Below are 21,654 nucleotides of genomic sequence, written 5' to 3' on the forward strand. Positions count from 1 at the left end.
TTATTCATTTCTCAAGAAGATGCACCATCTCTTAGAAAACTGCTGGTCCAGTCTGAAGCACTTACCTCACTGATACCATGGACCAAAAGAAAAAGCACACAACGCCCAGTCATTTTCTCAATAACTATGTCCCTTTTTTTTTTTTTTTTCTCCTAAGAGGCTCGCAAAACCTCTGCTAACAAATTCTACTTGTCAATATTTTGTTGGTGTTTCTGGCTTCTCTTATTACAACTGAGACATCAGTCACTTCAGTCTACCTCTTAATGATCAGAAGGCGCACAGACACAGATGCATACACCCTTTTTGTCTCAGAATGACTGTTATGTTATTAAGGTGAAAAGGATCTTGCCATTTGACAGAGGCTGCATAAATCATCAACAGAGCCTATGCCTGGTGAAGAAAAAAGCTGGTTTCTAGGAATTTTCACTAGGATGTTCCCAATTGTCTTGAATTCTCTTTAACACATACAGATTCATGGAGATCCAGGTTTCACTGGAGGCAATTTGAAATTCAGCCTGGGCTGAGGTCTGATAGGCACCCCCAGCTCCTCACACCTGTGAGCCACAGCTGAGCCACATGGAGCAGAGCTGGGGGTGGGGGGTGAGCTAACAGGGCTCGTTCTTCCTCTCTTTGCATTTAAAAATATCTGTCTTGCACTGTTTCTGCTTCTGTCAGTTATTGTCAGCATCCTATCCAGAAGATATAATGTATAGTCTCTATGCCCTGTGGAATTTTGGAGAGTGCATGCTTTCATCAGAGTCTTCACAAAGTGCTCACAACCGGGTAAGTTTATAGGCAATTAAGAAACACAGAACTCTAAAAATAACAGTCTATTTATAACTTATTGTGTTGTTACCATAGTGGTCACAGTTTTCTCTAGTTTGCAAGATCCATTGTAGGTTGTTTCATGTTTAAAAAAACAAACAAACAAAACAAAAAACTAAAGGGCTGCTATAATGGTTGAGTTAGTTAATGTTATGCTTTAGGCTCTTGGTTTTCTTAGATTCTGCAACCAAATTGTTCATCAGCTATGAAATTTATTAAATCAAAAGGACAAAAAAGGGCCTTTGAAAATGCAGAAGGAGCATGGGCTATATTCTCAGTTTGCTCACATAAATAAATAAATCCGTTGCTTGCTTGTTATCTCTACTAGATTTATCTGAGATATTCGATATTTGCTCCATCGTTGATTAGGGTAGGTCTGGACAATAATGGAAACTTGTAATGCAAATGGAGATGAAATATACAAAAGTGAAGAAAAAAATTGTTATATAATAGGCTTCTATTTTTATTTGTGGGTGTGTACCCCAAACTATTATTTTCTTATATTCTCTTCTCTGTAAAGTTTTGTTTAATTAATAACTCAATGAGGAAAAAACAAACAACAACAAACCTTATGTCCAAGGTATTAAAAAGTGGGAACAAGATATTAGAGAGATCCCTATTTACAGACTACTAAATTATACGAGATGTATTGCTGCGTAACATACTGAACATATGTTCAATAAGAGCTGCAAGGTTGAAGACCTGCTAAAATCATTTGGAAACAAGTCACTTGCATGGCTTCCCTTACATGCCTTTAGGCAATTACATATTTAAACTCTCAGCATCTCTATCTTCTCTTTCAATGAACAAAGAGCTGCAAAATTCTTTTCAAAAATCCTATGCTCTATGACCATTTTTGAGTTTGTCTTCCTACTTAATTTTGGGAGGTTCAGTGTTCTTGTTGAAATAAATACAGACTTCCTGTGTGTAAAGGAAGAGGCCGCAATCTGGAATAGGGAGGGTAGGTGCAGAACAAAACAAACAATATATTAAAAAAAAAAATTAAGTGAAGTACAAATATAGATGATGATTCTTCTGGATTCATTTGGATGAGAATTGCAAGGTAATAATATTTAAATCTTTCAGCTTTTATGTTTTGGAATAGATTAAAAAAATAAGGCATGACGCTATTGTGTAGCAGACGTTTGATATCTCCTGCAGTACTGTGAATTTGGAAACTGGGTAGTCTGTACCATTCTTTTTGTTTTCAGACGTGATTATTTCTTCTCCTGCCTTATGGGCACTTCATTGGTAGCATCCAACCCAATCAATTATTTGGCCTTTTGGCATAGCTGCCAGCTTATGGAGCAATAACTAAGGGAGAATATCTGCATCCAGAACTAGGGAATGACTCTATTAGTTAAATGAGAGGGGAGGAAAAAAGCAGTAAATTGTTTTCCACCAACTCATTTCTGGATTGTTACTCACTGGGCATAAAGATCTGGGACAACTTACCAGATAGGCTTTGACTGGATGTGTTTCAGATATCTCTGGGCTGATGTGAATGGTTCATGGTCAAAGCTAGCTTCCAGTTTAAAAGGGAGTCTAAATTATCTTGCTTTCTCCTCCCTCCCCACTTTTAAAGAAGATGACAATATGTGTAAGAATGATTATGTAAGAATTCAAGAAAAGGTTTTTGGATGTAGAAGGATAAAAATGAAAACCCACTTCTTCAGCTGCAGAGGCTATCTCTACACCAAGGACCACCAGAGCATTCTTAATGAGGAGGTTTATCAGGGCCCATGCTTTTGAATTTGATTTTGCTGTTCTCTGTGTGTTCCTGGATAGCATATTATAGCAGGCTGGAACTGAGCAGCACTACATACTGCCAAGACTATTGTTGTCTCTTAGTGGAGCAGTCCTTTCTGGCAGGGCCCTCAGACACCACAAAGCCAAAGGACACTGTTCCCTGTGTGAAGTGTGGAGGTCCAGGTCTATGGTGTGTGGAAGTCAGAAGAATAGCAAACCTCAGGGGTCTCCAGTGATAATTTTCATCAAGACTCTGCTGGCAGAGGGACCTGCTTAAACACTGGTAGCCCTTTTACAGGCTTTACGTGGAATTCATCTACTTCTGTCAACACCTCTGATGGGAATTTCAAATAAAAATATTTTTTGGAACCAGGCAAAGTAGAAGGTTATGTTCTCCAGAGAGATGATGAGAGGGACAGCCTTCCTGGAGTTTTTTCTGAAGAACCTTTCCCAAATCTCTGAGGTATTCTCCAAATTTAGGATAAAAGCAAAGGAATTTATTCCTTTTCCTGTTGTTCTGTGATTCTGTCTCTTCCTTTCCTGAGAAAGGTTTCTTCACAGTCATTCTTTCTTGAACAGCCTTGTATCATCACATTTTTTGCAAACCTCAGCCTAAGGACATGTGATCCTGAATCACTTCTCTTCTGAAATGCCAGAGCATTGTTTTGAGATGAGCCTTGGCTTGTGGTGGTTTTTGCAGGAGAGGTAAGCAGAGGGGAGCTGTCATGGGCAATGTTTTGTTGCAGAACTTGGTTAGTCTGTCTGTCTGCATAATTTCAAAACTGCTGATTCATTTCCAGACTTCAAAACTAGTGACTCTAAACATGGCCTTTTTCTAACTTTGGGAGCATTTTGTCATGGTATGTAGACAAATGACATGTTAATGTAAAGCATCAGGCTTAAACTAGACTTAATCTGATTTGCTGTGTGGAAGACAAAACAAGCAAATTCCTTCAAGGCGGTTCCTCAGATTAAGCCATTAGCTCTAGTCACAGCTTCTCTCTGTTGCTGCCAAAATATGAGCAGTGGTCAGAAAATTTTATGCTTCAGCAGGGAGAGCGTAACAGCTAATGAGCAATACCTGACCCATTCCTCTGCAATTCCAACAAGTGCACAAAGGCAGCTGTGAGAAAGCACTCTCCAAGTTCCCTCCTTTTCCATTAATTCTTTTGAGTTGGGGACATGTGCAGAATTCAGTGAGGCAGAAATATTGTCAGTTTTCCCTCTCCATCTTTTCCCTCTGGGGCAGCTAGTTAATGGGGGGGAGGGCGGAAATCAAGCCTGTGAGTCATGCAGGGAAAGTTTGCTACAGGCCATGCAGTTGGATGTCCTAATTGAGAAAGGCTGGGTGCATTGCTAGTGAAACAATCTCTCATCATTGTTTTTTGCATACAGTAGTATAGCATTGTGTAGCCACGTAAGAGGTTGCAGTACAGAAGCTCTGTCTCTGCAGCCAGCTTAAAAAATTGATGTGGGATGTACTAAAAGCATGGGATGGGCAAGTTACCTGAGCTGTGAATGTCTGAACTCGTTAGTTCGTGCCCACATGTGTGGGGCTTGCTTGCATGAAAGCAGGCCCAAATCAGAATGAAAGAATCCTTAAGAGATATGTCCCTTTGCTTTTGGTTTGAGTTTCACTTCACTCTGGGGGGGGGGGGGGGGAGTATAGGGACTCATTTGGTTCCTTCAGAATGTGAAAAATATGTGAGCTGCAACTCTGTCTCTACACACTTTAAATTACAGAAAGTAAAAAGTCTTGAAGAATCAAATCTTAGTTATTTGTAGGTAAGCTTCTGGATGGATGCATGAATCACTTGCTCTAAACAGCTAAATATCTGATTAACAGCTGCACTTTGGAGCGGAGGAAAAAAAGTAATTAACATCTTGTAGAGTCCTTTTATATACATGTTGTTAAATGTGTATATTAGCTGCCAGTGAAGCAAATACTTGCAGCTAAACCAGTTAAAAGTGATAAATCTGCCTTTGGAAAATAATTAAGGTCATTTAATTTGAGACAGACTAAGATTGAACTCAGCTCCAGGTATCAAATTTCACTTTCCTATGCTTTCAGATTGTGGTAATTTAATATTCCGGGATGTACATGATCTACTAGTCAAGAAAAACTATACCTGTTATTGAGATTGATATCTAAGATGTTACTGTAGGATGCAGGTCATGATCTGAAAACAAAATTAATTTTTGAACTGAAGAGTTCCTTATCTTTTTCTCTTCCACAACCACCCACATTTAAAAGGATGGAAAAATAGACAGGAAAGGTGGAGAGGATGAAACTTTGAACTTACTGTTTTGGAGACAGTATCCCTGCCAGATGACTCAGAATTCAATCTGCTGCTCACTTGGCATTGCAAACTGGAAGTCAAGTATTAACTTCAGTGATGTGAAAGAGGAGACAATACTGGACTGAAATGCATTGCCCAAAAATGAGGTAGACCTGTTCATAGAATCAAAGAATTATAAAAGGGTTTGGGTGAGAAAGGACCTTAAAGACCATCCAGATCCAACATCCCTGCCATGGGCAGGGACACTTTCCACTAGACCAGGTTGCTCAAAGCCCCATCCAACCTGGCCTTGAACATTTCCAGGGATGGGACATCCACAGCTTGTCTGGGCAACATGTTCCTGTGCCTCATTACCTTCCTGGTAAAAAAAAAAAAAAAAAAAAAATTCCTCCTTATATCTAATCTAAACCTTCCATCCTTTAGTTTAAAGCCATTACCCCTTGTCCTATCACTACGGCCTCTGACAAAGAGTCCCTGTTTTCTTGTAGGCCCCCTTTAGGTATTAGAAGGCCACTATTAGGTCTCACTGGAGCCTTTTTTCTCCAGGCTGAACAACCCCAGCTTTCTCAGCCTGTCTTCATAGGAGAAGTGCTCCAGGTGGGGCCTCACAAGAGCAGAGTAGAGGGGGGCAATCACCTCCCTCCACCTGCTGGCCATGATTCTTTTGATGAAGCCCAGGATGTGGCTGGCTTTCTGGGCTGCAAATGCATGCTGCTCTCTTGTGCTGAACTTATCAATCAACACCCACAAGGCCTCAGAGCTGCTCTCAATCTATTCTCCACCCAACCTATATTTGTGCTTGGAATTGCCCTGACCCAGGATTGCCAGGACCTTGCACTTGGCCTTGTTGAATTTCATGATGTTTGCATGGGCCCACCTCTCAAGCTTGCCTGGGTTCCTCTGGATGACATCCCTTCCCTCTGGTGTGTTGACTGCACCACACAGCTTGGTGTCATCAGCAAACTTGCTGAGGGTGCACTCAATTCCACTATCCATGTTGCCAACAAAGATGTTAAATAGTGTTGGTCCCCCTACTGAACCCCAGGGAATACTACTCATCACTAATCTCCACTTTAACATTGAGCTGTTAACCACAACTCTTTGAGTGCAACCATCCAACCAATTCCTTACCCATCAAGTAGTCCATCCATCAAATCCATGTCTATCCATCTAATCCATGTCTATTTAGAAACAATTTTAGTAGCACCCACCAACCATCGCCACTGCCATCTCATGATCTTTCTGGGCATTCCTCCAAAAGATTCTTCCTGTAATACAGAACTGGAGCAAGAAAGAGAAGACATACGTTGTTGTTGTCTAAAATTTGTAATAATGAAAATTAGCTTGAATGGTCTGCTGGCCATCTTCCATAGCCAGTGGTTAAATACTTCGTGCTCTAGCAAAGTTATCTGTGAACTTAAGAGTGATGGCTGGACAGCATGATGATGCCCTGAGAGAAAAAAGATATTTTGACAGTATTTCACGTGAAATTCGTGTGAATTAACTAGGGAAACATGGTCCTTAGGAAACTGGGTTGGATGAAAAATTGATTATCTCCAGTTAAGCTGCTCTCTGGATGTGGTTATCAATGTTTCAGCTTCAAAATAAGAGGAGATAGCAAGTTGGATTCTTCATATGAGAGGTCATTGTGTGGTGGTAGTGCTTTTGTTAAAGAATGAAAGAATAATCTGATCTCTGGCCTTCAAAAATACAGCTTAAAGCTTTGAGTTCACTAGGCATTTCCGCTCATTAAGCTTAAACTGGAACAAGAGAGCTAGAGATCAGGTGCTAGGAAAAAGTCTAAAAATAAAGATGAGCTATTGTCTTAGACTGGGGAATCTGTGGAGGTCTTTAAGAACAGGTTGGACAAACAGCTATCAGAAATGGCAATACTGAAGCTGGACCTGGGCATATGCTATGTGACTTCCTAAATTCTTTTCCAACCTTCTTGTTGAATAGTGCAGTAAATTATGCATGAAGATGATATTCAAAAAAAAAAAAAAAAAACAGGTAACACTTTGTGGAAAAGTTAATTTCTAGATGGTCAAACCAGAAGTGAGGTCTTTTTTCCTAAGAAATTGGAAAATACTGAATTGATAATAATGTACTGAGTAATTCTTTCCACTGCACCATCAAATTACATGCTTGCATCTGTCAGCCATATGCCATTCCAGTCTTTCCTGTCTTGATTTCATTAATAGCCCTGGGCCAAACCCGGCAGAATTCCTGTTTGTGTAGGCAGGTGACCCATCTCATTAATATCTTCTTGCTTTCTGTTTTAGTGAGTATAACCCTAATAGTGTGGCATTTCAAAAATCACATGCTTCATTAATGCACACAGCTTAGAGCTCCTGGGTGGCAGAAATAAAAATGCACTGTTTATTTTCCATCCCCTGCCTCTTGCACCTTACAGGGACCCTGTTTGTTCTGTGTTCTCCCCATGTTGCTTGTTCTGTACCATGTCCCACACAGCAGGGCTGCAGATCCTAGGAGGAGCTGCTGTAATACTGACAATGATCTTGGCTGACATGAATATGAACGCTGTGCTTAGTCTGAAAATAATTATTCTAGTGAATTGATCTTCTACTGAAGTGATGGCCTGACCTCTCCACACTGAGTTATTCCCTTAGAAAACTCTGTGGGACACATGCAGGAGGCTGTTTTTGTAAGCCTGGATGACAGTTCAGGGATATGCAAGGTAATTGTTCTCTGGCAGAAGGAAAATCTCAGTGGGACAGATATGCTAATAAACCTTTGGCTCCTTAATGAAAAGGCACCTAAATGTGTGCTGCTGTGCCCAGAAACCTTTGGGAAGATAAAGCCAAGGCTGTCTAGTGCAGTTAAGCAACATGGGCAGGAGTGCAGTTTTGGGATAGGGGTACAGTTTTTGGGATCTATGATTATCACACACTTCATCACCTTGCCAAGAAGACACTGTAATGGGGTTAATTCTTAAACTTCCTCCCAAGCGTTTCACAAGCTTTGTTCTGTGTCCCATGAGTGTGAACTAGTAATCCTCAGGGTCCTTGTGCAAGCCCTTGTGATTTAGGTGGGCAAATGGAGCACTTACCCCACTGGTGCTCCACAGCTGTGAACCACAGAGAGGGGACAGGTTAGGAATAAGGTGGTTTTTTTTAAGTACTTGGCAAGTGCGGGGGAGAGGTAACAAGGACAGAAATTGAGACGTATAAGAAGCAAAGCAATACACTGCTGCAAAAATTATACAAGGAGGCTTTGCGTTTGCAATATTATTCAGAGGTTTTAAGTCTTGTACCAAAGGTACTTTCTCCACAGGTGGAAGAAAAGGATTTGGATCTAGCTGAACCTCATTCATCAGAGGATGGCAAGACAATGGCTTTTCCCCTCCTACTCTTTATTTCTAAATTCTGTTTACTGAAAGGACTGTTTTTTCCAAAATTGATTTCCCTGACCTGTCTTAATGTTCAGCATAGTTCTGTGTTTTTATAGTCTTTTCGCATTAGCTTTACTGTAAAGTTGATATGATAGAATGACTTCCATGCCAGAATCTCTCAACATATTTTATTTAAAACAAAACAAAAAAAAAATCTCTCAAAAGAAAAAGGATGCTCAATCATTTTAAGACTCATTTATCTGATATGGAGGTGAGTTATTTTTCTTTAGGGGTATTTTTAGAAGAGACTTAGTCTTTACTGGTACTCAAAGCAAATTTTCCTATGCTTTCTGAATCCTCAGTTCCATCACTGACATTTTTTTTCCCTGCACCAAGCCTCGTTAAGAGGGATTTACAACCCTTTCCCAGAACAGACTAGATAGGATAGAATAGTTCATTTGGAAGGGAATTTCAAAGATTGAGTCCAACTGCCTGATCACTTCAGGGCTAAACAAAAGTTAAAGAATATTATTGAGGGAATTGTCAAACATCTCTAGAATACTGACAGGCATAGGTTATCAGCCACCTCTCTAGGATGCCTGTTTCAGAGTTTGACCACCCTCATGGTAAAACATTTTTTCCTAATGCTCCTTCTGAACCTCTTCCTATCTCAATCTGTATACATGTAGACTAATTTTTATTTGGGCATCTTTAAGCTCTGAGAGGAAAAGGTATTACCTTTTCTATGTAGATCTCAGCTTTGTTCTTATTTAATACTTTGTTCGTTTTTATCCAGGATCGTTTTTCTAAGAAGAAAATGTCTTCAAACTTAAGTTTGTTACAAAAGTCTATGTAAAAAAAGCTTAATAAATGTCACTTCCCTTTAAATTAAATCTCCCAGCTATTGTTTACTACTCAAAAAATAAAGCTTCCACAGGTAAATACGTAGGTTCATAGGCTAACAACAGAGCTAACAAATTTTGAAAGTTGACTTAACGTGGTCAATTCCATTTGAATTGGTTTCATTTCAGGATTTCCACTTAATATAATTAAACTGGTGATATATATATATATTTAATTTTTACTTATATTTGCTTTAGCTTTAAGAAGCTAAAGCATAATCTTTTGGCTTTTTTTGTTCCTTAAACTCATCAACAAAGGAGTTTTTTCTATCCAAGCACAGTGGAAGCAGGAGAGAGTGAAGACTACCCTTAGACTAGTCAGACTTTCTCTGGGGTGGGAAGAGAGAGGGCCAAAGTGAATGTTTCCTCTTCATTCAAGAAGGAGGGGGAAAAAAGTAATCCAAGGTGTATTTATGCATATACATAGTGATACCTCTAGCAACATGAGAATTCCTTGGGACTTCCTGCCCACAAGGTCGAGAAGTGATTGTAAGATGCAATCTTGCCACGATCCCCTCAAATTCAAGTCATGGACCACCAGCTGTCTCTAAGTGCTCTTCTGTGTTGGTGGAATGAGGGAGAGAACAGACAAACTCAGAGCAGATTTCTCATGGCAGTGGTAGAATTGACTGAAGTGAGGTCTTGGCTACATATAAGGTTATAGTTTTTATCAAGTGGCATGTGTGAGAATAGGGTAAATTACTTTTACTCAGACTAGTGCAACTTGAAGTGACTATAGCTTTACAATTTAGGAGTGAAACAGTAATTGATACTATTTCTGAACTAGCTAAAAAAGCATGGATTTTCTTCATGGTTTGGCTGGAATATTTGTATTCAAGTGGTATGTAACAGGACCTTTCATCATGTACATCACTTGAGAACTACAAAAATGCTCAATGCTCTGAATGGCCTCATGCTCACAAGATGAAAATCTTAATTGTGTTATTCCTAATAGCAGAAAGCAGGAGAGCTAGAAAAAAAATGTTAAACTGGACTAGTGTCGAGTTAATCTCTAAGAGGCTTCAATAGATGCAGATTAAATATTGCTGACATAAGGGAAAGATTTCTAGGGTCCTCTAATAAGTTGAGGGAAAATTGTAGGGACCTCTCACAGTCTAGGATGGGCTGTTTTTTTAAGTAGTGACTAAGTTTTATTGGGATTACACTTATCAGTATATCTGGAATCAAACTATTTCTGTACTTCGTCTGTTTAATGTGATGTGCGTATGCATTGTTCTTTCTTTTATTCACCTGGATTAGCTTGGGATGAACCATTTTGACTCCCTTTGATCCATTTTTTGGAAGTTCATCTATTTTTGCTTCATTGCACATTAAGTAGTGGAGATATTAAATAGCATAAAGACTTCAGTCTCTGTCATACTTGGGATTTCAATATGATGAAGTTTGCAGTCAAAGCAACTGGAAAATATAAAATATAGACAAACACACCTTTCCTCATCCAGAGTTTTTCACTGGCTTCAGAGAAATCACTTATTTCATGCATGGGTTTTCTAGAGGATTTGGAGGGAAGAAGGCAGGGATACTAGACAGCTCTTTTATATCAACAGATCATGTAATGTTCATCTACAACAACAGGAAATGTGTTTCAGAATGTTGCTCGTTTCTCTATACTACATACTAGTGATAAACCATTCACAGCTGTGTAGCTATCTTCTTGGATGGCAGCTGTACACCCAGTTTTTCACTGCAAGTGAAAACCTTGAATGTATAACATGTCTGTTATGCAGCACATAGGTTTCAGAAAAGTCTGTTGCCATTCTGGAGGCTGACAGAAAAAAGGAAGCCAGAAACCTATTCAGTGGAAAAGGCAAGTAAGCTGCGCATAGTTTATAAGTCATTTTAGAGTTCTGCTATACATGCTACCTCAAATACAAAGGACAATATGAAATTGAGAACATTGTTCATAAAATGGTATTGATTCTAGAAACATACCTCCCTAATATCTCATGTCTGCAAATAGTGGAATATTCCTAAAAACGATCAGTTTTTCTAGCTTTTGTACTGGTAACATGAAGGGGACAAAGCTGGCTTTGTTTCATATATTCTGTACTTTTCCTACACTGCGCGGGCTGCAGATGACATGGCAATGGGGAAAAAGGCTGATTACAGGGCCTGAAATAAAGCAATACATGAGTGATGGGCTGCTTCCCTCAGATCAACGGAGAGGAAAGAGCAAAGGGTTTGATCAACAGAGCTCACCAGGATATTAAAGCAGGAAGGCAAGATTATATATAATGGTATGGGAAATCCAACAGTAACCTGGCATTTGAGTGTACAGACTTTTAGCAATGAAAGAATAAAGATGTTCTTTCCTCTGACTTTTCTTTGGTGGAAAAGTCCTGTGTTTTCCCTTGATTTCAAAACAACAAGCCCATGTTCAAACTGGCCTGGCAATGGTCCCTGGAATATTTTAGATTTAGAGGCATATCTATGAGTTCTTGATACAGCACTAACTGGTAGGACAATGCTAACAACTACAAAGACCATCACATTCCCATGTGCAGGAACAATCCCAAATGTTATTTAATTAGTGAGATAGACAGCACCAGTATTTTCTTTGAGACCCTTTGCTGCATGTTCCTGGAGAGCTGCAGTGAAATGACAGAAGCTATGCTGATATTTAGCTACTAAAATCTGATAGCTTATTGCCAGGAGAAAAACACAGTGAAACAATTATCTTTGATTTCACAAGATCTTTCTCTTAAAACCTCTTCATCTGTTACGTGCATGCTTTTGTAGAGATGGTATTCAAATACATGATACCTACTTCCTGAAAAGCTGTCACTTGTAAACAGTGTCCATATTTATCCTGAAATCCAGATAAGCAGTTCTTGGGCCATAGTTTGTATATATCATAATTTGTCTAGAAGTGAGGTGTTATAACTCTTCAACTTAATATAACAATAGAAGATAGACTGCACAGTCAGACTAAGGATACATTGATTTCACTATTCTAGCTACTACAGTGGCCACTGATAGATGCATGTGTAAAAATGAAAACACCACAAGCATAGGTAGCCCCCAATATTCTCCCAGTTTACAGCTATTACTGGCATATGAAATGTTGCATAATGAATTATATCCTCTTGTCTTCTAAACCTGGTTTCAAATGGCTTTTTTTTTAATTGGCAAAGAGGGCAAACAAGCCATCCTTTTTCAACCTGTTCAATGAGCCTTATGATTTTGTAGACCTCTACCATATTACTATATTCCTATTTGGTCACTCTTCTGAGTGAGCCATCTGATCCTCTACTTTGCTCTTTCCTTCCCATCTCTGAATCTGTTCCAGACTCACAAGAGAGATGAGGAGACTGAGCCACACATAACATTGACAATCCAAATGAACCATGGCATAATGATGGGCTCATTTTTTTTCCTGTTTGTCACCTAATAGTGCTTAAGCTTTAAGTTTTTCAACTTTGTAAATTATTGAGCTGGTGTTTTCATGGAGTTTTTTATTATATTTATATAGTTATATGTTGTTTCTAGTTCTGTTATAGTCCCAAGATACCACTTCTGAGTGGTAATATTCTGCTCAGTGGTAAGGGCCATTATTTATATGTGAATCTGGGATGGCATTTTATTCTTTTGTGTATCCTTAATAGTCATCTGCAGTGAATTTCCCATGTTTCCTTATTGTCCAGCAGCTCTCTGATCCTGCTGTTTTTCTGTTGGCTCTCATCCTTAATAACTTCGTATTTACTAAAGAAACAGACTTTCTCATTGCATTGTTCAGGCTTTCTCAGGTCCTTCATCAGAATGAGAACCAGCATTAGTCTGGGTCAAACCAGTGGCCAGAAAGACCTAACCTCTTTAAGCTTCCGTTTCTGCTTCCTTCAAATGATTATTTATTGTTCCCACCTTCATTTTTTAATGTTGTTGGTGCTTGTCTTCTCCCATTTAATAAGGTAGCTTTTTGCAAAATCCAAGTAGGATTCAAAATCACTCTTATCCATACAGTTCCTTGCCCTCTTCAAAATACAGGTTTGTAAGGCATGGCTTGTCTTAAAAGCCTTGTTGACTCCCTAAGTTGACCATTCAGGTGCTTATTAATTCTGTTTTTTATTCAAGTTGCCACTAACTTACCTGCTATAAATATCAGGTTGAGAGGCCTGCAGTTCCTTTGAAAACATTCTTTAAAATTTGTCACATTTGTCATCTTCAGGTATCAATGCTATGAGAGCACACTATCCTTAGTAATTCAGTTATTTCATCCTTGAGTTCCTGTAGAGCTCCTGAGTTAATACCATCTGGTCTTGGCAATTTAAGTTCATTTTTGCCAATTTGTTCCATAATCTACAGTTCTACAGTCGCTACAATTTCAGGTAGATACTCTGGGTCCCTCACTTAATAAAAAATATATATATTTTTTTTGATATGGGAATCTTCTCAGCTTCTCCCAAGAGTGAACAGCAATGCAAAGAATAATGTATATTCTCTTCATAGATTTCTGCTTTTATATTATAATCAATTGACTTGTTATAATCTTCAAGAGGCTTTCTGTTCCTGATGTACTTCCAAGTAGATTTATTACTGATACATTTTACCAATTGTGGCTCAAAAATTATTTTCATCTACTTCACTGTATTTAGGTTTTGATCTTCCAGGAGCTCATGATTCTTTCTACTCTTCTCATTCGGACACATTGTTAACACGCCACACCACTGAACTACTTTTGCTCTTTTTCTCAAGGGTTTCTCAGTAGATGGAATATATTGAACCCATGCTTTCAACACAGTGGTTTTATATAACATTCATTGCATGGATGTAATTCTCTTAGCTCATACTTGTCTTTAATGAACTCTTTTTCAATTTTAAGTAGACTATTGGCTTTTTGCAACTAATTTTTCTGCTGGGACAAATTTTTCAGCTCTGAGTGATCAGCTGAGAGGTTGTTGGCTTTTTACTTTGAAGCTTCTTCTAGATGTAAGAAATAGTTATATACTTAGGTCTTTTGTGCACTCATTGAATACTGAAATGTGTGTGTATATATACATATATATGTTAATTGTTTCCTGAATCACATGTCAGCACAGAGGATGAATTGGCCAATTCTGGGTCATTTTTATGACCTCATGCAATAAATGAGTTCCTGATGAGCTTCCTCCATAACCTTTTGATGTTTTCCTTCAAGTGTCTCCCATTGGGTGGCAATGACTGCAAAGAACATTTCAGACAGCTCATAGTTGCTAAGCACCAAGCAGGCATTCAGTAAAAAGGAAAAGATAAGTGTGAGAATTTAAAAATACACAAGAAATTATTCTAATGCCTAACTGCATCATTTGCTTTGAAGTTGTGTTTTTTTGTTATTCCTAAACAGGCAATTAGGGAAAGCAGTGGTCTAACCTGAACTTTTCTTCTTCTGGTTGTTTGTGGTATGTTTCAGAGCTCATCTTTAGGCATATCTTAACATAAAGCTAAGGCCACTCAGTGAGACTTCCTGCTTATATTAAGTATTTTATCTGTTACTAAGAAACACAGGCACTATTATCTGCTAGTACCAGCTCTCTGTATATCGGCATCCTGAAATACTCCCATCCACTTGAAACAATATATTCTGTGTAGTTATATATTTAAGTATGATTAAAACACCAGAAGAATTACATCTGAGTTTTTAAGAGTAAATTTTTAAGCTAGGAGTCCAGACGATCCACAGGTACGCTCCTGTGAAAGATAGCAAAAATCCCTGGTAATGTGATGAGTAAAGGAAGATGTACCCACATTTTTTTGTTCTGATTCTGTTGAAACAATATTAGGAATGTCAAAACACAGTTTTGATAAGGTTTAGGAATTTTAGTTCAACTTTATCTAGAAAGCTTTCTTCATACTCAAAACTAGAATTTCTGTCATTGAACATTTGAACCAGTTTTTACTGCTGTGTCGTACTGTGTCATGACCAGGATAGTAGGCAGAGTGTCACACGAAGGACAACCACTGCAGGCACCCCTCTGAGAACAGTGCCAAACCCAGGCAAATATGTCTGAGTCTCTCCAGCTACTATTGTCATCTGAGAGGAGGAAATACGATTGTTCCCTGTAAATAAGTCTTGACATAATATGACCAGCACTTCCATGTACATATGCTATATTATATAACACAGCATGTAGGCATTTGTAGAAAACTATGCAATCCATATTTTAGTTTCATTTTCCTCTCCCTGATCAGATGTCAATTTACAAGGATTTTCTGAAGTTTTTCAGTGGTGGTTGAGTCAGTACCTACCACTTCTTCTGTGCTATGATTCTAATATCACCATAAATGTTGCTGGAAGGAATATTTTTTCAGAGATTGTTTAATTTCACATATGTCATAATGGCTTGCAGCTGTTGATGAGAACATATGATGGTATTTTCAGCCACATGAATGACTTCTCTAGAAGTTAAACTTGCCTGCTCATTTATAAGATGCACTACATATGGTGATATAGGATTTATTTTGACTAAGCTTTGTTCTTCAAAACTAGTCTAAGTAGTAGATTCACAGAGGAAAATAATTCTAATGCTCAATTCCTCCCATATGCTGAGGATGCCTCCATTTGGATGTAACAGGTTTTCTGCAGAGCAGGCTTTGTTTCTTCCATTGGTTATATGTCCAGTCTATAGATGGCTTGAAGATGGTTGTATAAAAACAGGGGTGTAGTTGAAGGATTCAGCAGTCCTCTGACAGGATTAGATTATGCAAGTACACCAAGAGACTTGTGTATGTCAGTTAAGTCATGCTGTTTACCGAAGTTATACCACCTTTTTACTTTTGATCTGTGTAAAATCAATGTTACCCACTGCTCTCAAAGTATAATTCATAAAAGACTTCCTTACAAGCTGCGTCTTGTTCTGTCATCCTTATCTATAGTCAAGCAATTATTATTTGCCAAATATAAAATACCTATCCATGTCAATATATGTGGCTGCTTTAAATGCCTCATGTCTCAGCTTTGCTGATGTATGACCAGACCATTTTTCTCTTCATAAAATGCTGAACTGCTTGTGGATGAAGGTTCTGCTCTCCAAATGAACGGCTTTTATAATATTTTGAGCTGAGGTCTGAGCATTTATCTACTAGGATTAATAGAAAAATTGTCTCCTTTACAAGGCAAAGGGACAGGAAGCATTCAGAGGCTGTGATGCTGAGGGAAAATCATGGGAGATGTGCCAAACCTTGTATAAATTGAAAGGATCTATCAATGGGGACTGATGAATTACATACATGGCTAGAAGCTGCCTCTAAGGAAAAGATGTCAAATACTTTATTACCCTCTTAGAGGCATTCTAGCAGTGGAAAAAAAATTAAATTCATCTCTACCTCTCCTGTCTCTATGTAAGCTTCCCATATAGAAATACCTTTTGGTCTTGAATTAAGGTGTGATATTAGATCCTGATTATTTGCTTCTACAACGATACTTCTGTTAACCCCTCCTCTCTCTAGTCCTCAAGTTATTTAGTGGTGAAATTGCTTTATGAATGTCTTCAAAGGTAAAATACAACAAACTTGATGATTGGAAGGAGGTGAGGCAGAACACTCTTGTGAAACACTCTTGTCACTAACACCTAGTTGCACAGAAAGATGGAAACCCATACAGCATCTTCCCTGCAGGGATCATAGATCTCAAAATTATTCCTGCTTCCCCCTTGACATGTCACTAATAGTTCTTTTAAGAATAACTGGGAACACCTGAAAGATTAAGGAAGTCTTCTTTCTCCAACAATTAAAATAGAACAGCTCCCACAGCACTGGCTGGCTCTGGGGTTTATCACTCTTTGCAGCCCAAAGTGTTAACACATGTGAGCAGTCATTAGCAGGAAATGTACTTTTCTTCTTTCCATTTCAGTAATCCTGGCTCTGGAAGAAATGATAGTTTGCAAGTGGTTCTGTTGGGTAGGAGCTGATCGGTTTGCACTGGCAATAAGTGTTTGTTTTTTTTTTAAAAAAAAAGCATGGGCCAGTGTCTGTAGTCCCTTCTGTATAGAGTCATCTCAATGTTGAGGCAAAATAACTGGAGGTACCTCAAGAACAGAAAGACAAGTGTAGAATGGTGTGAGTTAAGTTACTGCGCAGTAGATGATATCATTTCATACGCAAGTACTGTCTGCAAGGCATGTCTAGCTAGTAGGAATATTTTTTTTTGCTAAGTCTCTCTTAATTACAAAGAAATTGCTGAGAAATTATTTCTACTGAGTTTCTGAAAGAGGCATTTTCAGTTGCAAGTGGTAATTATGAAACATAATTATACTTAATTTAATTTACATGTAAATTGCATTTTGGTTGCGACTCAAGTCACTCTTGCAAGATTATTACTAAGTGGGAAGAATGAGTCAGACCTAAAAAGAGAGCAGACTTTATGAACTGACAATAAAATTCTAAATTATATTTCAAATTTTCAATTTTAACTAAATAATTGGTGTCACAAGTGCAAGACAGTTGAGAAGACAGAAAAAGGGTTGTAATACAGACCTTTAATTTTCTATGCACAGCTCGATATATTTGATATGAACAAAATCTGGCTTATTTAGCCACTTTTCACAAGTTCATTCCTGTCAAATTCAGAGGGCCCTGCTTGAAAAAGGTGAACACGATTTGGCTGGTCCAAGTGGAGACAGTATACAGCTAATTAAGTTCACAGAACACCCACTCACAACACAACTTTTACATCAGCATTTAAGAACACATTAGATTTAATATGCATGCTGGAGATGCAACCTGAAAGTAATGAGGGGGGAGGGAAAATGTGCTTTTATGATTTCAGGCTCCTTCTTGATCACTCTAATGAAACAGAAAAGAGCCAGCCTTCTGGATTTATCATCTAATTTCCCTCCCAACTGTAAGGAAAATACACCCCCCTCAGCCAGGTACTTTTTTTTTTGCCAGATGTCATTTAAATTAGTAATTAGGACAGCATCTTTGCTCTTCCTGCCTGCAGTTACCTCTTGAAGCTGCTGGTATACAAGTTTTTCCCATGTTTTTCTCCATTAGGTGATCACTTGCACCAGATCTTATATATAACATTGCTGTGCTGGAAGTGAGGCCAATTGCTGTGGTGATGCATTGGCATTATATGTCAGTACAGTAAAATCTGGCATCGTGGTGTAGCCTATGAGGCAGGTTTTGGTGCGGCTTCAGCCTGGCCTAGGAAAACAGCCCCAAAACTGTTCACTTGACAGCAAAAATAAATCATTTAAAGAAATTCATGGGGGGAAAAATATCATGTTGATGAACAAATTGCAGTTTCTTCCAGAGCACTTTGAGGTTGGCTCGTTTATACTATCCTATTCATCTTTACACAATACAAGTGAGGAAGGCAGTATGCACACAGTCTTAGTAAAGAGGGGAATTTTTTGGTGGCATATTAACTGTTAACCGTATTGGTTAAAATTCCTATTTTGGTGAAATATAAATACAGAATACATATCTATGTTACTGTGTAAGAATAAGAGCTGAATTTCTTTCAGTGTTACTTCTGGCTAACAGGTAATGCAAGAACTCTGTTTTTTGATGTGCTTTTTAAATTACATACCACTTAAATTTGTCATAAACTTGTTTTCAGCTAATTGTTTCTAAAGAAATAAAAATGGAAATATACATTCTTGTTTTCATTCAAAAAAAAATGGGAAAAGCTGAGAGGAATTACAGCATTTTAGAGTAGAGATCTACAAAGGTGCTTTCATGGCTCAAGATTTTTGCCTGGATGGTTCAGTATGTGCAGCATCAGATTTCATTCAATTGGCTAGCACTCACTTGTCAATTAACAGGAGAGATAGCATTCAACTCTTCTCAGATTTGAGCCTTACAGATCCTGTGTTGCTACATTAAAAATGCTTTTCCTAATTGTAAGCAATCTGGGAGTGTTGTGGTTTAACCTGGCCAGCAGCTAAACACCACACAGCTGTTCACTCACCCTCCCCCCTTCCTCTCTGGGATGGGGGAGAGAAATGGGAAAGTGAAGCCTGTGTGTTGAGATAAAGACAGTTTATTAAGACAATAATAATAATATTAGTTTATTAAGAGTATTATTATTAAGTTTAATAATAATAAATATAGTTTATTAAGACAATAGTAATAATAGTACTACTAATAATAATGTGTACAAAACAAGTGATGCACAATGGAATTGCTCACCACCCGCTGACCGATGCCCAGCCTATCCCCAAGCAGCCGGCCCCCCACCCCGGCCAGCCACCCCTATATATTGTTTAGCATGACACCAGATGGTATGGAATACCCCTTTGGCCAGTTTGGGTCAGCTGTCCTGGGTCTGTCCCCTCCCAGCTCCTGCTGCACCCCCAGCCTGCCCGCTGGCAGGACAGAGTGAGAAGCCGAAAAGTCCTTGGCCTGGTGTAAACACTGCTCTGCAACAATTAAAACATCAGCATGTTATCAGCGCTCTTCTCATCCTAATCCAAAACATAGCACCCTACCAGCTACTAGGAGGAAAATTAACTCTGTCCTAACTGAAACCGGGACAGCGAGGTTCAGCACAACTTCAGACTCTGTATTTGTCAGCATGGTGAAGATGACTGTTTTTTCATTGCAAGGCATTTGAGTTGCACTTAATATTCCACTTTCTCTTAGGCATTGCGACTTGAACTGACATTTTATCACAAATGCCATAAGATACATTTATTCATCCAAAGGCAAGCTGAAGTTGTTGGTTGACCTTGTCTTGGCTAGTTTAGGTCAAAAGGTAGACAGCTTGTGAAATCCTGACCCAGATGAAGTTAATGGTTGTTTTCCTATTGAAGGTGAGAGCCAACATTTTCCTTCACCAGCTTTCTCTGTCTGTCTAAGGAACAGGGTACAAGTGAGCCTTTTGAGATATATCATCTACTGGTAATAATATAATCAGCCCAACAGCCAATACTAAAAATTTTGCTATTAAACTGGCTCAAATCATATTTGGGTAAAAACATCAAGAAGAGTTGTGGGTTCCTTATTTGTTCTTGGGGTCCTCCCCAATAGTTTCATAGAAAAAATCTAATTCCTCTCTAATTTTACTTCAGTTGGTACATTTACACTTACTGGTCTTCATTTTTCAGTATGTTCACTTTTTTAAGCCCTTTGGAGATGGAGTTGGAATACTTGTATAGCTTTGGTAGTCCTAAGTGGCATTAAATTGAAGCAGTGGCAAATAATCCACAGTTGTTTGCAGAGCTGTCTTAAAAATGCAGTGTTTGTTCTCCTCTGTTCATCAAAAAATTTCACAGTTAGTCCTTCAGCCCAAAAAGGAAAGGGGACTGGAAAAGCTTCTGCTATCAGCAGGTGCTATGCAGGGCAATTAAATGTCTGCTTCTCTTGCACAGGTAGAAGTGTTTATTTAGGACAGAGCTGATCCTGAGTGCCCTTTTGTCCAACGGTGATTGTGTCCACTGGCATCAGACTCGTGCAGGATGTAGCTGTGCACTTCTGCACAAGCGTGTCTTGCTTCCTTCTTTGGAAGCCCCAGAACAAAGCCAGGCCTCTTGAATTACAGCCACTAGAGAGTTATTTCGTTTTCTCTGTACTGCATGACACATCCATTTGGTGTCTTTGTTCAATGCAATATAATAATAATTCTGGAAAATACCATGTTTCTGAAAGCCAGTGTTGTCACAACTGGACAAACTGAAATCCATTTATTGTTTTTTGGAGAGATTTGTTTAAAGCTAAACAACTATTTTTGCAGTCATTAAGGAAGCGTGTGAAGAGTGTTCCTTGTTCATCTCACAATTTTACAGAGAAGATATTGATATATAAAAACTTTTCTTTGATATATATTTTTTGATATATAAAAACATTTCCAGAACACTTGTGGTTTTCTTCCTTTAAAGTACCTTATTCTCTTTCCACCTTTCTTTAAAATAGAAGAAAAATGCTCAAATAATATGATACATATAATCATGCAATTGCCTGTGTAGTTTTGGATTATATGTGTTGTAACTGATATTATACATACAATACCACATGAATGGCATTATTATATTACTGTCACATTTATTCTTCCTTAAACTCCTTTGCTGTTTATGAAGTTCTTTGTGATCTACTTGGGAAAAAAAAAATCATTCTAAGGCTATGTGCATCAATATTGATACAAGGCCAGCTAAGCAAACATGCAAATAAGCTCTAAGAATAGAGCAAGAACGTTAGAGTTTTAAGCAGATATATTGCAAGTACTCAAATAACTATAAATTTTCTATATACAAGTTTGACTTTCTCCAGCAGCAGAGGAATTTTGTCATGTTCCTAGGTGTGTGTTCATTGTACTAATATACTTTCTGTTGGAGTGAAATTCACAGCAGAATTTGAAAACTGCTTAGCAAAACCTGATCACAATCTCACTTCCCACTTACTACTATTAAGGTGTGCTGGTAGTAAACTCTCCAAGTATGAGCTGGATAGCAGCTTCAGTTTTACAGGCTTAAGTAGCTGATATAACTTCAGAGCAGCTGTATATTCAGGACTCAACAGCTTCTCTTTTCATGATCTTTTTCTGACTCTGAAAAGTATGTTATCTTGAGAGCTGGGTGCTATCATGCTC

The 21,654-nt window shown here is 38.4% G+C and overlaps 1 protein-coding gene across 4 annotated transcripts in view; it reads left to right on the plus strand.

Annotated features, from left to right (window-relative positions):
* Positions 1 to 481: 481 nt before the first annotated feature.
* LOC308192335 (uncharacterized protein) overlaps positions 482 to 21,654 on the plus strand; it is a 77,544-nt gene continuing 56,371 nt past the window's right edge. For 3 of the 4 annotated variants that reach the window (XR_013948730.1, XR_013948731.1, XM_080585787.1), the window contains exon 1: positions 482 to 783. Coding sequence is in view for 1 of the 4 variants with exons in the window: in XM_080585787.1 (XP_080441913.1) it covers positions 706 to 783 (78 nt within the window). In the remaining 3 variants the exon portion in view is untranslated. The remainder of the gene's footprint in view (positions 784 to 21,654) is intronic. The other variant, XR_013948732.1, reaches the window with a different exon arrangement.

Source organism: Anser brachyrhynchus, assembly GCF_964034855.1.
Source record: "Anser brachyrhynchus genome assembly, chromosome: 3".
NCBI lineage: Eukaryota > Metazoa > Chordata > Aves > Anseriformes > Anatidae > Anser > Anser brachyrhynchus.